The sequence below is a fragment of the Pipistrellus kuhlii genome, unplaced genomic scaffold (genome assembly GCF_014108245.1).
Source record: "Pipistrellus kuhlii isolate mPipKuh1 unplaced genomic scaffold, mPipKuh1.p scaffold_m20_p_18, whole genome shotgun sequence".
Taxonomy (NCBI): Eukaryota; Metazoa; Chordata; class Mammalia; order Chiroptera; family Vespertilionidae; genus Pipistrellus; species Pipistrellus kuhlii.
In genome coordinates, this window is record NW_023425493.1 from 17,855,812 (window position 1) to 17,878,578 (window position 22,767).

Genomic DNA, 22,767 nt, shown 5'->3' on the forward strand with positions numbered 1-22,767 from the left:
AAAGCTTGTCATTAGAATGACTTCATAGCATACCAGTTTGGTATTACATAAAGATATTAATCTGTATTAATCTAGAATATTCTTAGTAAATACTTTTCCACATTCTTCACTCCTAAAGAAAAAAAAAAGTGATATAAAAAGGTAAAATACCCAGCCTCAGAAAGAACACTCCCTCAAGAAATAGTTGTTGAATTAGCTAATTAATTACTGACACAAGAACCCATACTACAATACTTTAACTTAGAACTATCCAAACCTATCAAAGGTTAAACCCATAAAGAATGAGCTGTGAGCAGAAGCTGAGGTAACAGAAAAAGAAGGATCAATAAAAATAATTAGAGAGATAACCAGTGTCCTTAGGTTGTTTTATGACTGCCAAACTGTATACTTGCATATATATAAATGCTTATCTCACACACACATATACACACACACACACACACACACACACAGTAAATGTGCTCTGTTGTTTTAGTCCCAGTTTAAAGACATGGCATAAATAGAAAAAGGTGTGTTGGCCAGACTAATTATAGACTAAGGATCCACTGAAGGTTGATGGATGAAGAGAAAGATATGAAAATACATTTGGACGTTTTAACAATAAAGAATTTTATTTATTTATTTATTTATTTATTATTTTTTAAAATATATTTTATTGATTTTGTACAGAGAGGAAGGGAGAGAGATAGAGAGTTAGAAACATCGATGAGAGTCATCGATCAGCTGCCTCTTGCACACCCCCTACTGGGGAGGTGCCCGCAACCAAGGTAAATGCCCTTGACCGGAATCGAACCCGGGTCCCTTCAGTCCCCAAGCCGACGCTCCATCCATTAAGCCAAACCGGTTTCGGCAACAATAAAGAATTTTAAAAAAAGAAAAAGAAAAAACATTTGGAAAGGTTGAAAATGACACAGATAAGAAATCTGACTCTAAGCCAGTATATGATTCACAATGCTAAGATTGATTTAAGGACATTTACAAGATCCATAGGGAAAATGTGAACTAAACAAAAAACAATGTCTGTTTGAAATATAATGTAATTATGATATATATATTATGAAAACTAAAAAAGATCTACATAATAGGACAGGTTATATTGGTTTTGTACTGTACAGTTTAAAATCTCTTTCCTTAAAGAGAGATTTTATGTGACTACACGTAGGAAGGAATTAATGCATCTTACCTTCCACAGAAGGTGCCTGGTCCTGAGCTGAATACAGCATATCCTTGAAAGCCTATTAGGAAGAAACAAAAGGAATACATGAATTGAATAATTTTTATATTAAAAGCATGTGAAGCTAAACAATTACTTCTTTTTCAATATCCACACAACTACATATGGTTCCCTAAATTAATTTAGTGAATTTTTTCCTTTATTTTTCTTGCCTTAAGGTATTTATCAGCAAAAATTTTGTTAAATGAGATGTCTGCATTTTACTGCCTATGTTTTCTTCTAGAATTTTTATGGGTTCATGACTTAAATGTAAAGTCTTTTCTCTATTTTGAGTTTATTCTTATGCATGATATAAGTTGGTGGTCTAGTTTCATTGCATGTATCTGTCCAATTTTCCCAGCACCATTTACTGAAGAGACTGTCTTTTACTCTATTGATTGCTTTTGCCTCCTTTGTCAAATAATAATGGCCAGGGTCAATTTTGGGGTCTTTGTTTTGTTCCACTGATTTATAAGCCTGTTCTTATGCAATTACCAGACTGTTTTTATTACAATAGCTCTGTAGTATAGTTTGATATCTGGTATTGTGATCACTCCAACTTTTTTCTTCTTTCTCAAGATTTCTGTGGCTATTCATCATCACAATTCATCAGAGAGATACAAATTAAAATTACAATGAGTTATTACAGATGACTACCATCAGTAAATCAACAAACAGTAAGTGCTGTTGAAGATGTAGAAAAAAGAGAACCCTCGTGCACTGCTGGTGGGAACACAGATTGGTGACACCACTGTGGAAACTGTATGGAGTTTCCTCAAAAATTAAAAAATGGAACTGCCCTTTAACCAAGCGATCCCACTTCTAGGAATATATCCTAAGAATCCTGAGAGAATATATGCAACCCTATGTTCATAGCAGCATTATCTGCAATAGCTAAGATCTGGAAACAGCCCAAGTGTCCATGTAGATAAGTGGGTTAAAAAGCTGTGGTACATTTACACAATGGAATTCTATGCAGCTGTAAAAAAGGAGTTCTTATCCTTTTCTACAGTATGGATTGACCTAGATAGAGATTATTATGCTAAGCGAAATAAGCTAGCCAGAGAAAGGCAAATATTCATGATCTCACCTATATGTGGAATCTAATGAACAAAACAAACTGACGAACAGAATCAGTCCAGAGGCATGAACACATAGAACAGACTGACAGATCTCAGGAAGAGATTAACCAAAAAACTTATATGCATATATGCATAGCCCATGACACAGACAATAGTGCAATGAAGGCTTGAGGTGAGGCAGCAGCTGGGTGAAGGGGGGCAAAAGAGGGAGGGAAATGGGGGACATTTCTAATATTGTCAATAATGAAAAATAAATTAAGGAAAAAAGGAATCTAGTGAAATGCTTCAATTAACTGTAATAAGCTAAAAAATATATTTTTTTCATACCAATCAGTACTATTTAATTTTTAAGACAAGGACTAATTTGTACACTTTAAAAATCAAATGCCGCTGAAAAATCACCTGTGAGAACATAAACACTCCGACTAAAAGAAAGTAGTTATAGAAACCGAGAACAAGAGCCCAGAGAAATACAATGGAACACCATCTAAGAAAATATGAAACACTAGATGAAATTTTTAAAAATTGTGTTATATACATAACATAAAATTCACTTAACTGTTTTCAATTGTACAGTTCAATAGTGTTAAGTACATTCACACTATGTGTAGATAATTTCCAGAATTCTTTTCATCCTGGATAGAAATACTTTTCAATGGAGGTCTGGAAAGTCCTCCCTAATCAGTTCAGGACTATAAAGAGAGTAAAGATTTTATTGTTTTTTCCCAAACCAGAAAATCAACTAACAACCATATTTAGGTAATCTGAATGATTGCCCTTTGTTCTCTTTAACTGGTTTGTGGAACAGGAATAAAAAGGGTTTATTCATATCTATCAAAATGGTAGAATTAATTAAGTGGATAAGGCTCCAGAGCTGGTCATCAGCTCAAGTGACTGTATCCAGTTACACAGCTTCAAAGTTTCAACTACCATCTATTAGTGATTCCTAAATTGGCCACCAGCTTTCCTCAACCTACTTATAACTGACATTTAGGGCCATTTGTTGTGAGGGGCTGTTCTGCACATAACAAGATTTTTATTAGCACCCTTGGCATCTAGGGATCCACTAGATAGCAGAAGCAACCAATCCATCAAAGCTGCGACAACCAAAAATGTCTCCAGACACTGCCAAATGTCCAGAGGAACAAAATCACCTCTCCCCAGAACTACTGGCCTAAAGTCATTCATACATATTAAACCCTTCCCACCCCCACCCCCCTACCCCCAAATTGCAAGGAATATACCTACAGGGTAACCCACTCTGTATTCAAGTCTAGTAAATTATATTCTTCCCAAATGAATTGCCATTGCTTTAGACTAGTGACCAACCTGTTACTTCCATGACTAAATAACCTTGACAATATATAGTAAAAAAGACTTCCAAAGATTCACTATTTATGGAGAATTTGAGACAATACAGTAATACAAGTATTTTATAACAAAAAAATACTTGCTCCTTGTTTCAGGTTTCTGACACAAAGCTCTGAAAACCCTTGAAATGTACTATCATTTGCATATGAATTATGGAGGAGTGGTGGAGAAGGCCCCAGACAGCTTTAGGATAGGAGTTGTCCCCAGAAAAACCATAAACTTGATTAGAAGTTTAAAACTTTTAGCCCCATCCCAGAACCTCAGAGGAAAGGAGAGTGGCTGAACATTGAGTTCAATCACCAATAGCCAGAGATTTATCAAGTGTAATGGTTAATAATTTTGTAATCAAATAAAATACTATAATTTCAAGAGAAACATCAAAAGTGCTTTACTTAAAGTAATGTCCATTGCTAGCTACACATTTCCCCCATCTTTCAGGTAATTTGTGGATACCGTCCCAATAGAACTTTTCTTGTTTTGAGGCAAATCATTCAGAGACCCAATTTTCCACTTTATGCATTTTGAAGTGCTGCTCAGAAAGTGTGTGTGCATCAATCAAAACAAGTGGTAATCTGAGGTCTGGTGAACACTTCCCAGGCAAGATCTTTTAAGGTGTCTTTAACTGGTTTTGAAGTGTGTGATTGTGGGTTATCATGAAGCAAAATTATTTTGCCATGTCTTCTGGCACATTCTGGTCGTTTCACAATCAAAGTGTTGTTCAAACTGATTATTTGTTGTTGGTTTCACGTGGTTTTAAAAGCTCATAATACACCACACCTTCCTGATCCCACCAAATGCAGAGCATTGTCTTCTTTCTGAAGCGACATGGCCTTGCAGTCAGTGTTGATGGTTGACCTGGATCAACCCATGATTTTGTGCATTTGGGATTCTCAAAATAAATCCACTTTTCATCACCAGTAACAATTCAATGAAAAAAAAGACTTTCTTTTGTGCTGTTGAAGAAACATTTTACTGATGACTTTTCGGTTTTCCATTTGTCTTTCATTGAGTTGATGTGGCACCCATTTTCCTTCCTTTAAAATCTTTCCTATTGCTTGTAAACAATCAGAAATTGTTTGCTGAGTAACGTTTAATCTTTCTGCAAGTTGTTTTTGAGTTTGACATGCATCTCCATCCAATAATACTTATAATTGTTGTTCTTCAAACTTTTCTGTTGACCCGGACATTCTTTGACTTTCACATCGAAATCATCACTTTTAAAGCATCTAAACCAGCTGAAACCGGTTTGGCTCAGTGGATAGAGCGTCAGTCTCCGGACTGAAGGGTCCTGGGTTCGATTCCGGTCAAAGGCATGTGCCTTGGTTGCAGGCACATCCCCAGTAAGGGGTGTGCAAGAGGCAGCTGATCGATGATTCCCTCTCATCGATGTTTCTAACTCTCTATCCCTCTCTCTTCCTTTCTGTAAAAAAATCAATAAAATATATTTTAAAAATAAATAAATAAAGCATCTACCATCATTCACAAATAGACACACTCAAGGGACAGACCCAGTGAGCACCAAAGCCCCAGTGAAGCAAGTCCTGCCCCATAAAGGGGTCTCCTGTGCAACAGATTTTCCAGTGTAGACATAGCTGGTCATCACAGCCAATTGGCCTGGAGGTCAATTCCTCCCAGTGACACCAACAGCATTCAAGGGTTAACTACAACAAGACTGTGAAAACAGCCCAGAAAGGGGTGCACCAAGAGCATCCACCTGAGGTGACTGGGAAGGCTGAGCCACTGGGCCCTGTAGGTCACCTACCACACAAGGCCACTCTATCAACTCGAGACTTAGCAATTACCCAGTACATAGAAACACACAGGGAAGCAGCCAAAATGCATAGACAAAGAAACAAGTCACAAAGGAAAGAAATAGATGAAAACAAAATACTGGATATAGAATTCAAAACCACAGTTATAAGGTGACGCAAGAATCTTCTAGAAACCTCAGAAATTTAGTGAGACCCTAAGGATATGGAAAAAGACCAATCAGAAATTAAGCCGAGGCTTGCGCTGTCAGCAGTGGCAGCAGCACAGGTGTGATGGGGGTGTCGCCTTCCCCTGATCCCCTCCCAATCCTGAGGGCTTCCGGACTGTAAGAGGGGACAGGCCGAGCTGAGGACCCCCGCTCCAGTGCATGAATTTTCATGCACTGGGCCTTTAGTTCCCATATAAAAGCTAGAGCTCCAAAATATGACAGATTTTATTTCAAATTCTGGCTCCACTAAGTCTAGGTTTTTCTCAGTAAAATGGAGATAATAAATCATTTATCTTGCAAAACTGTTGTAAAACAGCTGATACCTGGTTCCTAAATGCTCAATAAATGTTAACTCCTTTCTCCTAATGAAAAACTGACTACATTTCCACTAATTCAATTCAAAGAAGAGAGAATGAAATCCCAGGAAGCCAACTGTCCTTTGCAATGAGGGATAAGAAGGGAGAGAAATACCAAAGAATCCTCACCCATGGGGTTCCTTTATCCTCTTAATGTGCTTCCTAAGACTAGACACTTTTTCTCAGGCCATCTCCTTACTTTCTGATAGGAATCTTATACTCTAAGGCAGCAACAATCAGAAATTTTTCAGGAAACCCAAAAGATCAAAACTATTTTCATAATAATACAACAATTTCATTCATTTTTCTTCATACATTTTTTTTTCACTCTCATTCTTTCAAGAATACACAGTGGAATTTTCCAGAGGCTAAATGAAGTGTATGTCATGTCTCTGACCACTAATAAGTGTGCTTGTGTACTTTGGTATCTTTAAGATTTCTCAGTTTTAATTTCTAATACAGCATATATCAACAGACACTGGAATCCTCAATAATTTTTAAGAATTTCAATTTGGTTCGGAGATGAAAAATTAAAAGAACACTGCTCTGAGGTATAGAAAAAGCCCTCAAAGCACATGGTTTATTCTGTGAATTACAACTTTACCAATTTAGCCCAAATAAGTAACTCACACAATCATCTAAAAACTCCTTACATTCCTGTCTGATTACATTTCAGCCCTTTAATCTTAAAAAAAATCACTTGCTCACTAATTATTTATGAATAATCAGTGACAAAGCTGGGTCTAAGGACTTATATCTCCTTATTCCTGGTGTATAGTTGTCTAAATATTGCAGGTCAACCTCAATAAAAAAGAAATGACTAGGTTCTCAATCAACATATTGTCCCTCTTGTTACAGAGATAACAAAATTGTAAGCTATGCTAACAGCAGGTAAATTATACTTTCCTATAACCTCTAAATAAATAAACAACTTTTAAAGGATTTTCTGATTAGTTCCTACAGATACCATATACCTGCTTGGTGATGGGAAGAAATAGGTAATTATTTAAAGGTGTATAACTTAAAAGAGTTTGAAAAACTAAGGTGAAAGTCTTCCACATCATTTACACAAGTGATCCGAATTTATAACTGTGTCCCAAGACCTCGATCTGTAATCTTCCCTTTCTACACAATTTTTAATTTTGAAAACAGTATATTTACTGAAATGTAAAGGAAAAACACACACAAAAAAATACTGGGTTTTTCTATTTTTAAGATAATGAAATAAATATAACAAATCAGCCTATAGCAAAGTAAAACCCCTCTAAATATTGGTTGAATGAATAATTTTTAAGTTATTTATGTTCATTAGCTTTGTCTACTTTGCTTATTTTATTTAAATATATTTTATTGTTTTTTTACAGAGAGGAAAGGAGAGGGATAGAGAGTGAGAAACATAGATGAGAGAGAAACCGATTCGATCAGCTGCCTCCTGCCCACCCTCTCTACTGGGGATGTGCCCGCAACCAAGGTACATGCTCTTGACTGGAATTGAACCTGGAACCTGGAACCTTCAGTCCGCAGGCCAACACTCTATCCACTGAGCCAAACTAGTTAGGGCTACTTGGCTTATTTTAGCATTTACTAGGAAAGGAGAAGACCTGAAGAGGCAAGAACCCTAGTGAATTCTGACACTGTCTTAATCCGAAAAGCCAATTCAATAGTACCAGGCAACCCACAACCCAGCTTTGGTTAAGCTGCACAACTTGAGCAGTCTTCCAAGCATTTTTTGTGTCAAATCCATCTCCCATATATATTTATTTATAAATGATATCCTTCTAAAACTGTATACATTACGAAACACAGAATTTTTTTAATTTATTGATTTCAGAGAGAGAGGGAAAGAAAAAAACATAGATTTGTTGTTCCATTTATTGATGCATTCATTGGTTGATTCTTCTATGTGCCCTCAAAGGGGATGGAACCCATAACCTTGGCATATCGGGACAATGCCCTAACCAACTAAGCTATCCGGCCAAGGCCAAAACATACAATTTTTAAAATAGAAGTTATTAAAAGATGAGACAATGATAAAATAAATTTTACCTTTTATTTGTGAATACTACAAAGTATTTTTAATCTAAGAAAGTATCAATAATAACACTTTTAGAGAACATAACTGAAAAGCTTCATTATTTTTTAAAATCTTTTTTTTAATATATTTTATTGATTTTTTACAGGGGAGGAGAGAGGGATAGAGAGCTAGAAACGTCGATGAGAGAGAAACATTGACCAGCTGCCTCCTGCACACCCCCTATCAAGGAAGTGCCCACAACCACTGTATATGCCCTTGACCGGAATCGAACCTGGGACCTTTCAGTCCGCAGACCGATGCTCTACCACTGAGCCAAACCGGTTTTGGCTATTTTTTAAAATCTTAACTTAATAACTTTGTAATATAGTATTCTAGTTTCAAACTTCAGGATTCAGTTGATTTTGAAACTTGATTATGAATATACACTGAAAATTCCCTAAGAATTACCTCCTCAAAAAGGTCACATCAAGCCATTTTTAGTAAAATTTTATTTCTTCCTTTTCTTATGCATAAAAATAAGTACATCTACTACTATGTAATGCTATCTTCCCTTACTTCATGGAAATTAGGAGTACTCTCTTTTGGGGTCTATGATGCAAATATACTTGAAACTTCTAACAAGCACAACTCAATCAATCTCTCAAATGCTTTCTAGATTAGGACTAGATTTGAAGCCAGGACTAATTTTCCATGGTCACTGCAAGTCAAATAAGATTCTTAAGTTCTTGTGATCTGGGCCTTCACCCAAAAGTTGTTCTAAAACCAAACTGCAGGGATGAATGAACAAGTATAATCTTCCCAGCATCCTTATCCTAACACATTTCATTATAGGAAGATAATAATGAACAATAATACCTTCCTGTCTTATACAACATTTATTCACTCATGTAAGAAACATTTGTAAATGCTAGGCATTTTATTGACACAATCACGTACAAGTGTTATCTTAAATATACTATACTGTACTTTCATTTACAGAAGCACTGAAAGAAAAAGTGTGATTTGTGCCCCATCGGGTGGCCAAACTGGAAATTTCAAACAAGTTCCAGCAAGGCAAGTTAACCCTAACTAATCAACACAATACCTTTGGAAAATTGAAGCCTACAACACAAGTGTTCTCATGGGAGAGGTTCTATAAATGAAAAGCACAACATTATGGCAATGTTTCCTTGCATTTGAAAATAAGGGATGTGCAGTTATGCAGAATCTCTCCTTTCCCAAATCCTGCAACAAAAAATTAATCCATGACTATCATTGCTTATTTAATTAAACAAAAGTTTTTTTGAGGCAGCTTTCCATTCACAGATTAAAATATCATAAAAAATTTTTGAAAGAACACTAATTTAAAAGGATGTTATTAATAATATTCCATTAAATTATTTCCTCTTCACATATCAAATAACTAAACCATAAAAACATACAGAAATTTAGAGCCAGATGGGTCCTTAGAAAATATAGAAACCATCAAATCTAGTTGGCTCGGGTTTCAAAGAACCTAAAGCCCAGAAAGAGAAAGTGATTTAATCAGGGTCACAGAGCTAGGCTAGCTGACTCCCAATGCTTAAACATCTGTGCTCAAGAGACTAGCTAGCTATATCTGATCCTGGACAAGTGACTGAATATCTCTAGATTCCTTGCCTGAAAAAACAAGGAGAAGATAATCTCTAAATTTCTTTTAAAGTCTAAAATCCTAAAACTTGGGTGCCTATTTATTTTAGTATCTTACAAAACTAAAGTATACACTGACAAAAGAAACTAAACCACAGGACCCTAGGAAAGAAAATACAAGTCAGCAGCCTAAAGCACCAAATATATTTACTTCTTTTGTTAATATTCTGTAAAATATTAACATAGTCAGACTAATCTATTTGGTTGAAACTGGTTTAAGTTAATTTTGATTAATCAATTACAGAACTCTATACAATCTCTGATTCTAAATTTTTAAAAAATATTCTTACAAAAATTTATTAATGTCTATTTTACATGCCAAGATTTACACTCAAATAGATTACTGGAAACAGTCTATGCTCATTTTTTTAATTATTATTCCTTATAAAAACTATCAGAAGTGGATGGAATAGGTTTTCTTTATACGGTTCTCCATGTTGCTCTATTCTTTTGTGCTTTATTATTCTGTCTACGAAGACCTAGTCTAGGAACTCTATAATTCACTTTTAAATTAGAAACTCCAATAATTTTCAGGATATTGATGGGTCACTATCAAATAATTTTAACAATCCAAGGAAGAAAAACAATTGAAGGTTAAATCAAAAACCTATGAGCCACAACAAACCTTAAAAAGCTCTGGGCGTATAGTCTTACTTTATGGAGGAGAAAGAGTCCTGGAAAGGCCAAAAAACTGTCCACAAGGTCTTACGGATAACATACCTACAAAAACTAGCTCTTACTGTGTGACCGTGAATATCCAATAATACATATAATTATAGATATAAAACAAAACTGTCAGCTTCTATGTAATGCTATGCTTATTTCAAGTAAAATTTAATATAGCAAGATGAACATAAAAACCAAAGCTGAAGCACAGTGGTTCGCAGCACTAGAAACCACCCTCGGCTAGAAGTCAGGGGTAATATACCAAAATTTCACTACCAGTGCTCGAATAACAAATGCAAGGGTCTGTTCTGCTAAGAGTGTTTCAAGAGCATCACCTTCATACATGAGAAACTACGTTTTGCTGCATTACAAGAAGGTTCTTTTCTCTAGCAAAGAAAAGAACCCCCCCACACCTAAGTTTAAAAGCTGCCAAAATTTCTGAATGCAAAACACTCTCATGTATTTCTCTTTAAGTATTTTCAAAGGACCAGCACCAGCTCTTGAGAAACAATAAAACACATAAAAATCCTAGCCCTATTTTTTTAAATGTCTCTAATTGCTCCAGTGCACAAAGAAAAGTACCCCTTATTTAATTTTGTCTACCAAACAATGAGTTTATCCCAGACAGGAGTCACATAGTAGGGACTCTGCAAAATAAAATTTCAATTATCCACAGTAAATGAACTTTTCCAAATATGATTTGTAATTGGCCTGGGAAAGATAATACAATCACAAACGTGCTCAGGGATTTTGTCCCTCTGTAACCAACCTTGAATAACCACTTAAGACTAGTACCCGAATGGAGTAAGTGAATGAAGAGTCCCAGAATTGCTGTGGTCACTCCAGCCACAAAGCTGCCATTACAAATCAAGAGGTAATTGCATTTTCAAACTAAATCGTATGCTTCCACTTCCAGCCCCAGATATTCCAAATTAATACAGTTCTATGAAACAGTTAAGCGTTGTAATACTTAAAATGAATCATAGCAAACAGCCACTATTACTTCTGCCCAAATCAAGCATGCCATACTATACCGCAAGTTGCAAGATGTTGCTTCAGCATGCTATGTCCTATGCCTCTATGAAGAACTGGCAGTGGTGCTGAAAATTACTACTACCAGAGAGATGAAAGACCAATACTCTCCTTTCAATAAAAACCATCGTCTGGACTCTAGCCAAGGTTTAAAACTGACTGAATGTTATTAGGAACAATAAATCAAAAACTCTCCAGGCTGAAAAGCCATCCCCTTATTTCATTCTTACAAACGTAGCCACAAAACACTCTAAGAAAATTAAGTGACAAGAAAAGCATTAATAATTTTAGGCCTTTCGTTCCTGGCAATAATGAAATGCTGTACGTTACAAGGTGAATTTATTTTACAATCTTCCGAGGTTCTGTTTAACCTACCTACATCCCTTTCCCTGTCTTCTTCAATTATTACAACTGCTATATGATTAAATAAACTCATGCTATTGCTTAAACACGCTATCACTTAACTTAAATAGAAATGAGAGTACTAAAATATTCTATTTCATAAAATCTAGCTAGCATATTTGGGTTCATATTGATTGTATACTCTTTGTTCTTGCACATAACATAGATGTGAATTCCTGGCGCTTACAGAAGAAGTCTTTATCCAGGAGCTGAATTGCCAGCTACTGAGAATAACCTATTGCAATGCTTAAAGCCCTTTAGGTAGCTCACCTCTGACTATATAAATGGGTTCATTATCTTTACTTTTCCCTGTAGGAATGTAAGGTTCCTTACCACTCTCAATTAAGTACCCTACAGGTTATCAAAGGAATTAGGGGGGGGGGGGGGGCATGATTTCTGTAATAGGCAGGTAGGGCTTTAAAATAAAAAAAAAAGTAATTGTTTACAATAGAGTACTTTTCTCCCTCGTTAACAAAAATTTTAGTGGCAAAAAACCCCAACCCTGAACATTTTAATAATTCTCTTCTTTCCTCCTTCCTCTTCCCCCTACGCTCCCTTCCAAAACAACGCAAGAGTCAAAACCTAAGATGCGATTACTTTGTTATACTGCATGCAGTCAGTAAAACTAGTCTTATTATCAAAACTGATGAGTTGATTACAATACGTTTGTTTAACACTGCCTGTGTGATGTACATTTCAATCAAGTTTCAACCCAGTTAGTTACAAAGCCTTTATCAACAGTGCGGGCAAGCCGGGAAAGGCAGAAGGAGGGCTCTGTGGGATGAAGCCAATCGCCCAGAGGGGCTTATCCTGGAAGAGGATTCCTGGGTGAGAGGTGAGGAGGGAGAAACACCAGCAAACCTGGCGACGGGGGCGCTCGCCCCGGGTAGGGACGAGAGAGATCGGGGTGAGAAGGGAATGCGGGAATTAGCGCGACCCGGGCTGCCCAGGCACCCCGAGCCCCGCACCTGCGGCTCGCCCTCCACCTCCGTGCCCCAGCTCCGGCGGGGCAGTGCCCTCCCTCCCGGCCCGCCGCCTTCCTATCCGTTACCCCAGCGGCAGCGGGGCCGCGGGGGAGGGGAAGGTCAGCGGGCCCGGAGGGGCCGGCGCGGCGGCGGGGATGCCGCAGTGGCTCCCGGGCGGCCCCGGGTCAAAGTCTGCCCCGGCGCCGCGGGGACGTAGCGAGAGCGGAAGGCGGCTGTGGCTGGAGGTCGGGCTGCCGAGACGGCGGCCCCTCCGAGTCCTCCCAACACCCCGGCCGCCGTCGCCGGTACCTCATACTGGATGTACTGCTTCCTCCACTCCGGAGTGATGTGCGCGGAGAGGTGCTCCGCGAACTTCATCCTGACGTCTCCCGCTCACTCCCACTCCGGTCCAACAGCTCCAGGCGGGCGGCAACGGCGGCGGAGGCAACAGCGACTCCGACTCCTCCCCACATGGGCCCCGGCGCGGCGCGGCGCGGCGCTGAGCTTCTCTCCTCCTCCGCCGCCGCCCAGGTCTCCTCAGAGCCGCCCTCCCGCCATCTTCCTCCTCCTCTCCATGGCCCCGCCCCCGTTCCGCCCACTCTACGTCATCCCCATGGTAACCGCCTACGCCGCGCTGACGGAAGGGGCTGAGGAAGGGGCGGGGTTTGGGTTACATTCCCCGAGGCCCCGCCTCTTCTGGGCCGGACGTGCTGGAGGCACCTCCCCTAACCTCTTCCGGCCTGCTCCTTTTGGCCTGACAGCTGCTCTCTACCGCCTGCCTGGGAAGCTGCCTTGATGTTATTACAATTAATATTAACATAGCACTGTAGCAACCGTCATTCATCGAAGACGTTTATAGTTGCAAGGAATGATGCAAAAATTTCCCACTTTAATATTTGGTCTTCATAAAATGCTTAAGGATGGGATCAGAATTAATCCAAATTGAGTTAAGAAGAGCCAAATGTATTTCAAGGAACCAGATTTTTACACGCTTTAGGGGCTCAGTAAATGCTCGTTGAATTTAATGAAAGACACCAGTGCCAAAAATTGCATGCTGCTTCTGAATTTCAGTGTAATTATCCAGTCCCAGGTCTACCAGAAAGGCCAGTAACAACACCTGGACTCCACTCAGAACTGGTGCAGTACCAACTGGACTTTTGAGTAAGCTTTCTCTGGTAGGGAAAGGGGAACCAATGTTGAGAGGAAAGAGAATCCTCTAGGTGTAGTAGCAACCTCACCCCCAGGGGAGACCAGAAGTTCATGCAGCTGAACTGTCCTCTAGGTCTAGCATGAGGTATAGATCACTCACACAGCATGGCACTACTATGAGGGTAAGAGTAATTGTCCTGGAAGACCTAACTTGGGACAGAGACCCAGGTCCTTCCCTGAGTGGAAAAGTCCTAGATAATAATAGCTAACATTTATTAAGCACTCACTGTCTGAGTACCAAATGCAATTCCAAATTCCTCACATGTACTTTAATTTTTAACAATTTTAACAACTTTGATGAGACCCAGAGACTAGAGGACTACCGTGACCAGGACAATATTCTGAGATACCAGTCTCTGCTTTGGGCTTTTTTTTTCCCCCCTACATGTATTTTTCCCCTTTCCCTTCCTCTTAATTGATGCCAGTAGGGGTTCTGCAATCGTTTTCTCAAGAGAGGGATGAGGCAAATGGAAAATAGGCATAGGCTATAAGCCTTTCTGACTTTTGTGACACAAAAGACTCAGCCCCTGGTGGAAGGCTAATCAAGGACAAAGAGGAAGAAGGAGAAGGAGAAGGAGAAGGGGAAGGAGAAGGAGAAAGAGGAAAAGGAGGAGAAGGAGAAGGAGAAGGAGAAGGAGAAGGAGAAGGAGAAGGAGAAGGAGAAGGAGAAGGAGAAGGAGGAGAAGAAGAAGGAGAAGGAGAGGAGGAGCAGCAAGGACTCCTCACCTCAGCACCTTAAGTACCTTCTGCCCACCATAAACAAAAAAGAGAGCTATGCTACCAGGAAGAAGGCTCAACCACAGAGAGGAAATAACTGCACAGTATGTCTAAGAAGACAGAACCAGAAGCAGCTGCAAACGAGATTGCTAGGCCTTTAGCCAGAATGGACTAGAAAGGTGGGTTCTTGGCAGCAACTCCTGTAGACTATGGTATCCTGCTCCCAACAGCACCATATCTTGGTGCCTTCACTGTACACAAGATTCTGGAACCATGACCCAAGCCAAGGAAAAAAAGAAATCCTCAATATTAGCTCTGTAACCAACAATTCTTAATTTTTATCTTGCCTGATCGAGAGTCCCGATACTCAGTTGGACATAAAAAGCCTAATTTATCTAAAGAAGTAGATTTAATAATAAGTTTTCTTACTCCTAGCATTACTTCAGATATTTCACTAACAGAACCATCAAATATCGTATTTTTCGGACCATAAGACGCACTTTTTTCCCCCAGAAGTGGGGGGGGAAAGTCCCTGCGTCTTATGGTCCAAATATAGCCTACACATATACTTTTTAAAAAAAGTTATTTTACTTGCCCGGCTCTGTGTGGTCTCTGTGTGCTTGCCTGACTCTAAAATGGTTCTAAATGCTGCTGTTTACTTTACAGGGTTGATTACATGTGTTTATGACTGTGATGTTGGGTTTTAATGCACATAAAATATTTTAGGACACTATTTGTTTCAGAATCTTTTTTTCTTCATTTCCCTTCTCTAAAAACTGGTGCGTCTTATGGTCCGGAGCGTCTTATGGTCCGAAAAATACGGTACTTAGCATTTATTAAAAGTAGGTACTTTCTAAAGAGCACTGGGCTAAGTACTATGAATGATATTCTGAATAGTTTTACTCTGAATCAGAAGGGTCCCAGGCCTTCCACTTCCTTTTGTAAATATGCAAATAACTCTTCACTTAACAAAACTTTGTTAAGCACTATGATATACCAGTCACACTACTTTGACAATGAAAGAACAGAAATAAAACGACTGTATTTTCCTTGGAGAACATCACAATTCAGTCAGAAAGTAAGAAAGATGGACCAATATCTAGACCATAATGTGATATGTGCTATAATTGAGGTAGGTACAAGAAAACACACATCCAACTGGGTCATGACCCAGAGAAGATAATTTTGAAACACAGTATTCAACATCAATCTGACCTGAAGAAAGACACCCAACAATCTCAAAGGTAAAACCTAGAAGTCAGGGTTGTCAAAGAATGGGAAAAAATTGTCTGACCAGAATATCCTGTAAGGCAATTAAATATTCCCTCCTCAGAGAAATTCTCCCTATCCCCTCCTCTCCCTTTCTCAGTCTGGCCCCTCATCCACCTGGTGCACAGCTTTCATTGCACTGCCAACAATAATTTGTGTCAGATTATGAGCTCCTTGAAGACAAATTGTTCATTTCTCTTGTTTTCTCCAATGGTGTCTAGCTGGCATTCAAGCATTCAATAAATGTTGAAAGAACAAAAGAAAGAAAGAAGGAGGAAAGAGAAGGAAGATGGAAAAGACAGTCCACATGGAGGCAAGTTACAGGGGAAAAAAATAAATTGGAACAAGATTGTGAAGGAATAGATTATGTCAGCACAGGCAATGTGGGGTCTTTAAAAACGTTTAAGCAGTAAGTGACTTACTCAGCCTTGGGAAAGTGGCATAGAGTAGCTTCTTGGTTTTGAACACTAGGCTCACAGAATACACAAGCCTGACTTAAAACTTGAACTCAGGCATTTATAATCTTTAACAAAGTAAATTAGCTCTTAAGATCTCTGTTTCTTTATCTCTCAAATGAGGATAGTAACAAACCCTACCCCAAACAGGTTGTTATTAGGATTAAATGAGATTCTATATACAAAGCACTTAGCACAATGACTGGCCTCTCCTTGAGACTCAAACATTGGCAACCCCTCAAAAAACCTGTTGGCAGTGTGAAAAATGCTCTACAGTGGGGGTGAACCAGAGACCAATTAATTAACAAGCACCTATGTAGCACTTACTCGGTGCCAGATTCTGTGTTAAGTGCTTTACAAATACAAACTTATTTAATCCTCCCAAGGACTCTAGGAGATTGCTATTATCATTATCCTCATTTTAGAGATGAGTCACTGAGACAGAATAGTTAAGAATCTTCCCTGGCTGGTTAACTAAGTGGTAGAGCATAGGCCCACGGACCAAGGGGTCATGGGTAAAATTCCAATCAAGAACATGTATCTCAGTTGTGAGTTTGCTCCTAACCCCAGTTGGGACATGTGCAAAAGGCAACTAGTTGATGTGTCTCTCTCACATCAATGTTTCTCTCTTCCTCTCTCCTCTCTCTCTCTCTCTCTCTCTTTCTTTCTCCCTCTCTCTCTCTCTCTCTCTCTCTCTCTCTCTCTCTCTCTCTCTCTTCTCCCCCCCTTCTTTTCACTCTCTCTAAAAATCAATGGAAAAAATATCCTCAGGTGAGGATTAAGAAAACACACACAAGACTCTTGCTCAAGGTCACCTAGTAAGTGGTAAACTGGGTTTGGATGCTGGCAATCCAGCTCCAGAGTTCTTGCTCTTGACCACTACATTATGCTGACTGTTGATACAATCCACACCAGTCATAGTGATGGAGAGAAGGAGGTTTGGCATGTCATTCTAACTCTAGTGCCTGGGTTGATGCTGCTGCCGTGAAATGAGATAAGGAATGGAAGTAGAGGACAGGTTTGGGGCATTATTGCATGTGTTAAATGGCTGGCAATTCATGAGACATACAGTACAGCAATGAAAGATATAGAACTAGAGCTTGGGAAAGAGATGGTATTGCTGAAGACGATGGTATTGCTGAAGATGATGGTATTGCTGAGGAGCCATTCACATTTCGGGGATAATTAAGTACTGGTAAGTCTGGCCAGAAAGAGAGCATATGCTGAAATGGAAAAGGTTCTGAAGGAGCATCCTGATAATGAAGATGGGATAAGGAAAGAGACTTAGGTATGGCCAGAATGGGCCTAGCAAGACAACCAGGAGAGAGTAGTGTTCAGGAGGCCATTAAAAGATGGAATTTTCATAAAGGAGGCATGATAAAAAAAAATTGTCAGATTCTACAGAGAAATTGAGTAGGATAACTTGGGTTTAGCAATTAAAGAGTCATTAGTAACCTCAGAGGCAGTGGCTTTGATAGCATGAAGGGTTACAGAAGGCTGAGCAGTGAACAGTGTTTTGTTTTTGTGTATACTAAATTATATTTATTCTGTGTACAAGTTGTAGAGCCACCAGGAGTGAAAATTTAATAGCATACTAAGCTATTTATCTGGAAACTCATAAGTGCTGAGTCTGAACACTTTATATTTATCACATGTAATTCTAAGTTTGGGAACAGTTATACTTACCACAAAGTAACTGTTGTAAAACTTAGAATTATGTGTGATAAATATAAATATTGCCCTGTTTCTTGAGCAAATGAGATGAGCGATCATGCTGAAGGGTGAGGAACTGACCTGCAAAAGGATTAAATCTTATGCTGTACCTCTCACTGAAGCTGAATTAGAAGAATACTCAGCATGCTTATCTCTAGGTTAAAGATTTCAAGTGGTTTTTACTCCTTGTATTTTTCTGTGTTGCTTTCAATTTTTACAAGTTGCATTTATCAAATCTACAAAAAACTATAGTATTAACTGTTTAAATAACCCAGAACCAGTGATGCCCCACGAGTGTGAAAGAGAGTCTGCAGTATTAGACACTGCAAGCCACAAGGAAGAAACCAGTGGACTAGGAAATACAGAAAATTAAGGAGATGGAAGCTTAAGCAAGGGTTCAGGAAAGGCAAAAGAGTACAGACAAAGGGAGAGATTAGCCTTTGCCATCTTTTGAGGAGAGACATATCACTTGAGACTCCGGGTAAGGGGAAGAGTAATGATTGGGGCAGACGTACATGAGTATTTGTAGGGAAAGGAGTTTAGGGGGTTACATATGAACTCCCTCTTTCCTCTCTGTAGGAGACAAGTACATCCATTTGCTTAGGGAAATGGGAGCAGCATTAGGGAAGAGGTACACAAGTAGTAATTTGAGTTTGGAAATTGTTTATTTGTAATGGAATCAACTGGGATGATTTTATCAATTTTTTCAGATGTATTCAGCAGTCTAGGAGCAGGAGAGGAGGGAAAGAATAGTGGGATTGCTCCAAGATTAGGAATTGCCTCAGGACAAGGAGATAAAGACGTGGAGGCACTAATGGAAATAAAATATCAATCAATTTTTTTCACATGTATTATTAAACTTAATCTTCATAGCAATGGATAAGGATTGAAAGGACATTAGGTTAAAGTATTATAGCAAAGGACAAGAATTATAAAAGGACATCATAATCTCCATTGTACAGATGAGAAAACTGAGGCTTAAAGGACATGGTGGGCATTTGCCAGATTTTGGGGCTGCCTTCCTAGATAGAAGGATCCTCTATCTCTTAGGTATTGTTGGGAGGCAAGATCTCAGCTCCAACTAGGCCTAAATAGGGCAGACTTTCCTGTCTCACCTCCTTGGCAGGAAGCAGGTTTGGCCAAACAGAATCTTCTGCCACAGATCTTGCTTCATGTGGAAGTACTCGAAGACTCAGCCATAAGTAGACTATATTGTCAGAGGCTGCAACAGACTTAAGAGTCCAGCAGAGAAAATGGCGGTGAGTGTCCAAAGTTGGGCTGCCAAAGGCAGTGTCCTAACCTGATTGTTTCTCTGGCATGACCTCTGCTGTTGTTCTTGGCTTCTGGATTTTTCTTAGGTTTGTTTAGAGGTCTTCACATTGATATTGTGAGCAACCCAAAGCCATCCGATAACATTTATTTCTGTTTAAGTCAACCAGTGTCATATTATCTTGTTTGTAGCCAACTATTACTTCTACCAAAGTACTGAGAGAAAGGAAAAATGTCTGTGGAGTATCTCATCAGCTACAAACACACGCCATTACAGAATGACATTATAACTTATTGAAGACTCAGTCCTGGTAACAGCCAGAAGACAGCACTCTGATTTGTCAGAGTGCTGTGCTATGGAATGAGATCGCGCTCTAACCAGTAGCCGATCTACGGTGATGCTTCTTCCAGTCAGGCTACATGAATCTAGAAATCAATAGGAGTAGAACCTTTATTACATGTAAGGACCTAATCACAAAGTTTCTATATCTGCTTTCATGATGCTTGGCTCTCTCCTGGCTTAGAAGGCTTAAAACCTAGAGAAAGATTGCTCCCACCTAAAGATTAAAGGGGAAGTTGAGACAGCCATTTGGCCAATGTGGGCTCTTCCTAATGTTAAATCAACATGTGAAAGGGGGTTCCTATATTGTTGGAGTGGTTGGTCCCGGTTTTCAAGGGGAAACAGAATTTCTACAACAAATGAAATAATGGGTATGTGTGGTTTTAAAACCAAGAGGAATCTCTAGGGCACCCTCTGATGCTGCTCTGTCCGGTGGCAGAAGTTAAAGATACAGCAACCCAATACAGACAGATCACCAAGGGTTCAGACCCCTTAGAGTGAAGGCTTGGGTTACCCCATCAGATAAAGTAGCATGACTAGCTGAGGTGCTGGCTGAAAGTACAAAAAGGAATATGAGATGGGAGTGGAAGAAAGTTATAAATACCAGCTATGGGCTTGGGGTCAGAGGCAGAAATAAGGTCTGTATTTGCGACCCCATTTTCTCCCTTGCTTTGTTGTACATAGAGTAACCCATTTCCTTTGCTTGCCTTTCCATCTTCCTCTAGTATTTTATTCTACCGTGTTGGAGGCGGTGAGCTTTATAAGTTAGATCTCAGGTTACAATATAGGAAGGTGGTACTGTAACTAGCCTGGAGAAGCATGGACATCCCCGTGGGGCCAGGAGTTCCTCTAGACGTAGGGGTGTCGAACTCAATCAGAGAAGGGGCCAAAATCTAAAATCCAGCCTAAATCTCGGGCCGAATGGTGTACTGAACAGTCATAAACTGTCATTGTGATGGAAACGCAGTGGAGTGCAGTGATGACAGCGCGGTGCGGGCCACATTGCAAGGCCTGGCGGGACGGATTTGGCCCGCGGGCCTTGTGTTTGACACATGTGCTCTAGAGTCTAGACCTCTCTGGTTTCTCAGGCAGCGGCCCATTCCTTCAGCCCCTCCAATGACTTGGTAAGTACCTAGTTCCCTGTCTTCAGCCTTTCCCGCTTAACATTGCTACAGTGGTTTTCTGTATCTGTACCTAAGCCCCGACCGAAGAGCAAAACAAAACAATGCTGCAAACAATATAAGACATGTTTATTTTTAATTTTTTTTGTGTTGTATCAAAATGATTGTGGGATAGTGGCTTAGATTATTTGTTTGGATTACTGTAAAGAGTTTTTGCTCTTTATTCAGACTCTAAATATTGCTGCAGGCTATTATGTGGCTCACTCTGACGTGCCTTTGTCTTTTGTGAGACTCACAGATGTTTTGATCAAAGGCGAATTGCTGTTTTCTGCCAGCACTTACATCTTCAAAGTTGGAGGAAGAGCCTTTCCCAAATTGTAGCTAGGTCCTTAGGGACAGGAACCATTTCTTACCACATAGACTCCACATAGCAACATAAATAGATCCTTTTCACCCCAGGAGTGATAAGCATGACAATTTTGGAATCCATGCAGATCCATTCTTATAAAAACATGTCATCAGAATCTGGACTTTTCATCAGTACATGGGATGGCTAGAAACTAAAGAGAGACCTGTACGCAAGGGGTAAGACAGATAACCAGGAAAGTCAAAATCTGAAGTGTTTGGGGAGTGGGGCTTTGTTAGCAAATGTGTTAAAAGTCCCACTGAGATACATAAGCCTTCTGTATTCTGTTTAGTTGCTAGTACATGCAAGGAAAAAATTCTCAACTTCAGGGAGGTTTGATTTTAATTTTAATATTTTTTCTTAATTATCAAATTAATACACATCAATTGTAGGGGATTTAGAAACCACAGAAAAGTGTCAAGAAGCAGGAAAAAAAAAATATAGAGCCTCATGTTATCACCTAGGAGGAACTACTATCAACCTTTGGGCATATCTGTGTTGTCTTTTTAAGTTAACATAATTGAGGAGTTAGTTCTGAGAGGTTAGAGCAGAAATGTATCCCTCTTCTGTAAATGTTAAGTGTTCCCGACATCAGGGTACAGGTCTCTGAGGTAAGAACCCATTCTCCCCCTTTACAAGACACCTCCAAAGTTACCCCAAAGCTTTTAAGCTCGGACCAAAAAACAAAGAGATGTTTTGTCTTGACTCCAAGAAAAGGAGTTCCTCCTCCTTGCGTGACAGATTCTAATAAGAAAAACCAGTTAGGGAGGCCCAGCACATCCTTTCCACCAGTTTAAGGTGCATTCCACCTCACCTCTTCTCAGCTGGCTTTTGAGAGCCAGGATCTGGCTAGAGGAGGGGGAAGTCAGCAAAGAAGAGAATCAGTTAGAAGTGGAGAGATAGGGAGAGGGGTGTGTGTGTGTGTGTGTGTGTGTGTGTGTGTGTAGAAAGTGGGGTGTGTTGGTATGCCTGGGAGTGTGTAAGGAGTGTAGATTGGTCAGGTGTAATTTGAAGATAACTCTGATGGGCTCTTGCTAGTGTGTGCCAAGGCAGAAGCAAACAATGGGGGAGGAGACACCAAGCAGGAGACTGTCTACTTAGTTAAGAAAAACATTCATCATTTCCCGCTGCTGCTCTCTGCACAGCTCTAAAAACTGTTTTCTGATGACAGCCAAAAAAAACCCCACAAATTTTATTTGTTCACTTCCTGAAATCCTGAAGCGAGCCAAACAGCCCCAGGCAAAGCATGCGCTAAAATGCAAGTTGATTCTTCTGTCTGCATGAGAATTGGAGGTTTGGGCCTTGCTCAATGCTGTATTGCCTGAAACACAATGGGACAGACTCTCACCGGGGAACTTCAGTGCTGAGCTGGTGATTAACTTCCAGATTATTTGGATTAGAAATTAAAATAATTCAGTAGCGTATTGGTTAATGCTTTCTTTTTATACTCCCCTAAAAAGAAACCTGTTGACTCTATCTCCAAAATATCTCTTGAATCTC

The 22,767-nt window shown here is 39.5% G+C and overlaps 1 protein-coding gene across 4 annotated transcripts in view; it reads right to left on the reverse strand.

The window, feature by feature from the left end:
• The window catches only part of XPR1 (xenotropic and polytropic retrovirus receptor 1), a 91,504-nt gene extending 78,142 nt beyond the window's left edge, over window positions 1-13,362 (reverse strand). For 2 of the 4 annotated variants that reach the window (XM_036442582.2, XM_036442583.2), the window contains exons 1-2: window positions 13,078-13,362; window positions 1,184-1,235 (exon numbers count right to left, since the gene is read on the reverse strand). In XM_036442582.2, the coding sequence (XP_036298475.1) occupies window positions 1,184-1,235; window positions 13,078-13,146 (121 nt within the window). In that variant the 5' untranslated portion in view covers window positions 13,147-13,362. The remainder of the gene's footprint in view (window positions 1-1,183; window positions 1,236-13,077) is intronic. The other 2 variants (XM_045583168.1, XM_036442581.2) reach the window with 1 other exon arrangement.
• Window positions 13,363-22,767: the final 9,405 nt, after the last annotated feature.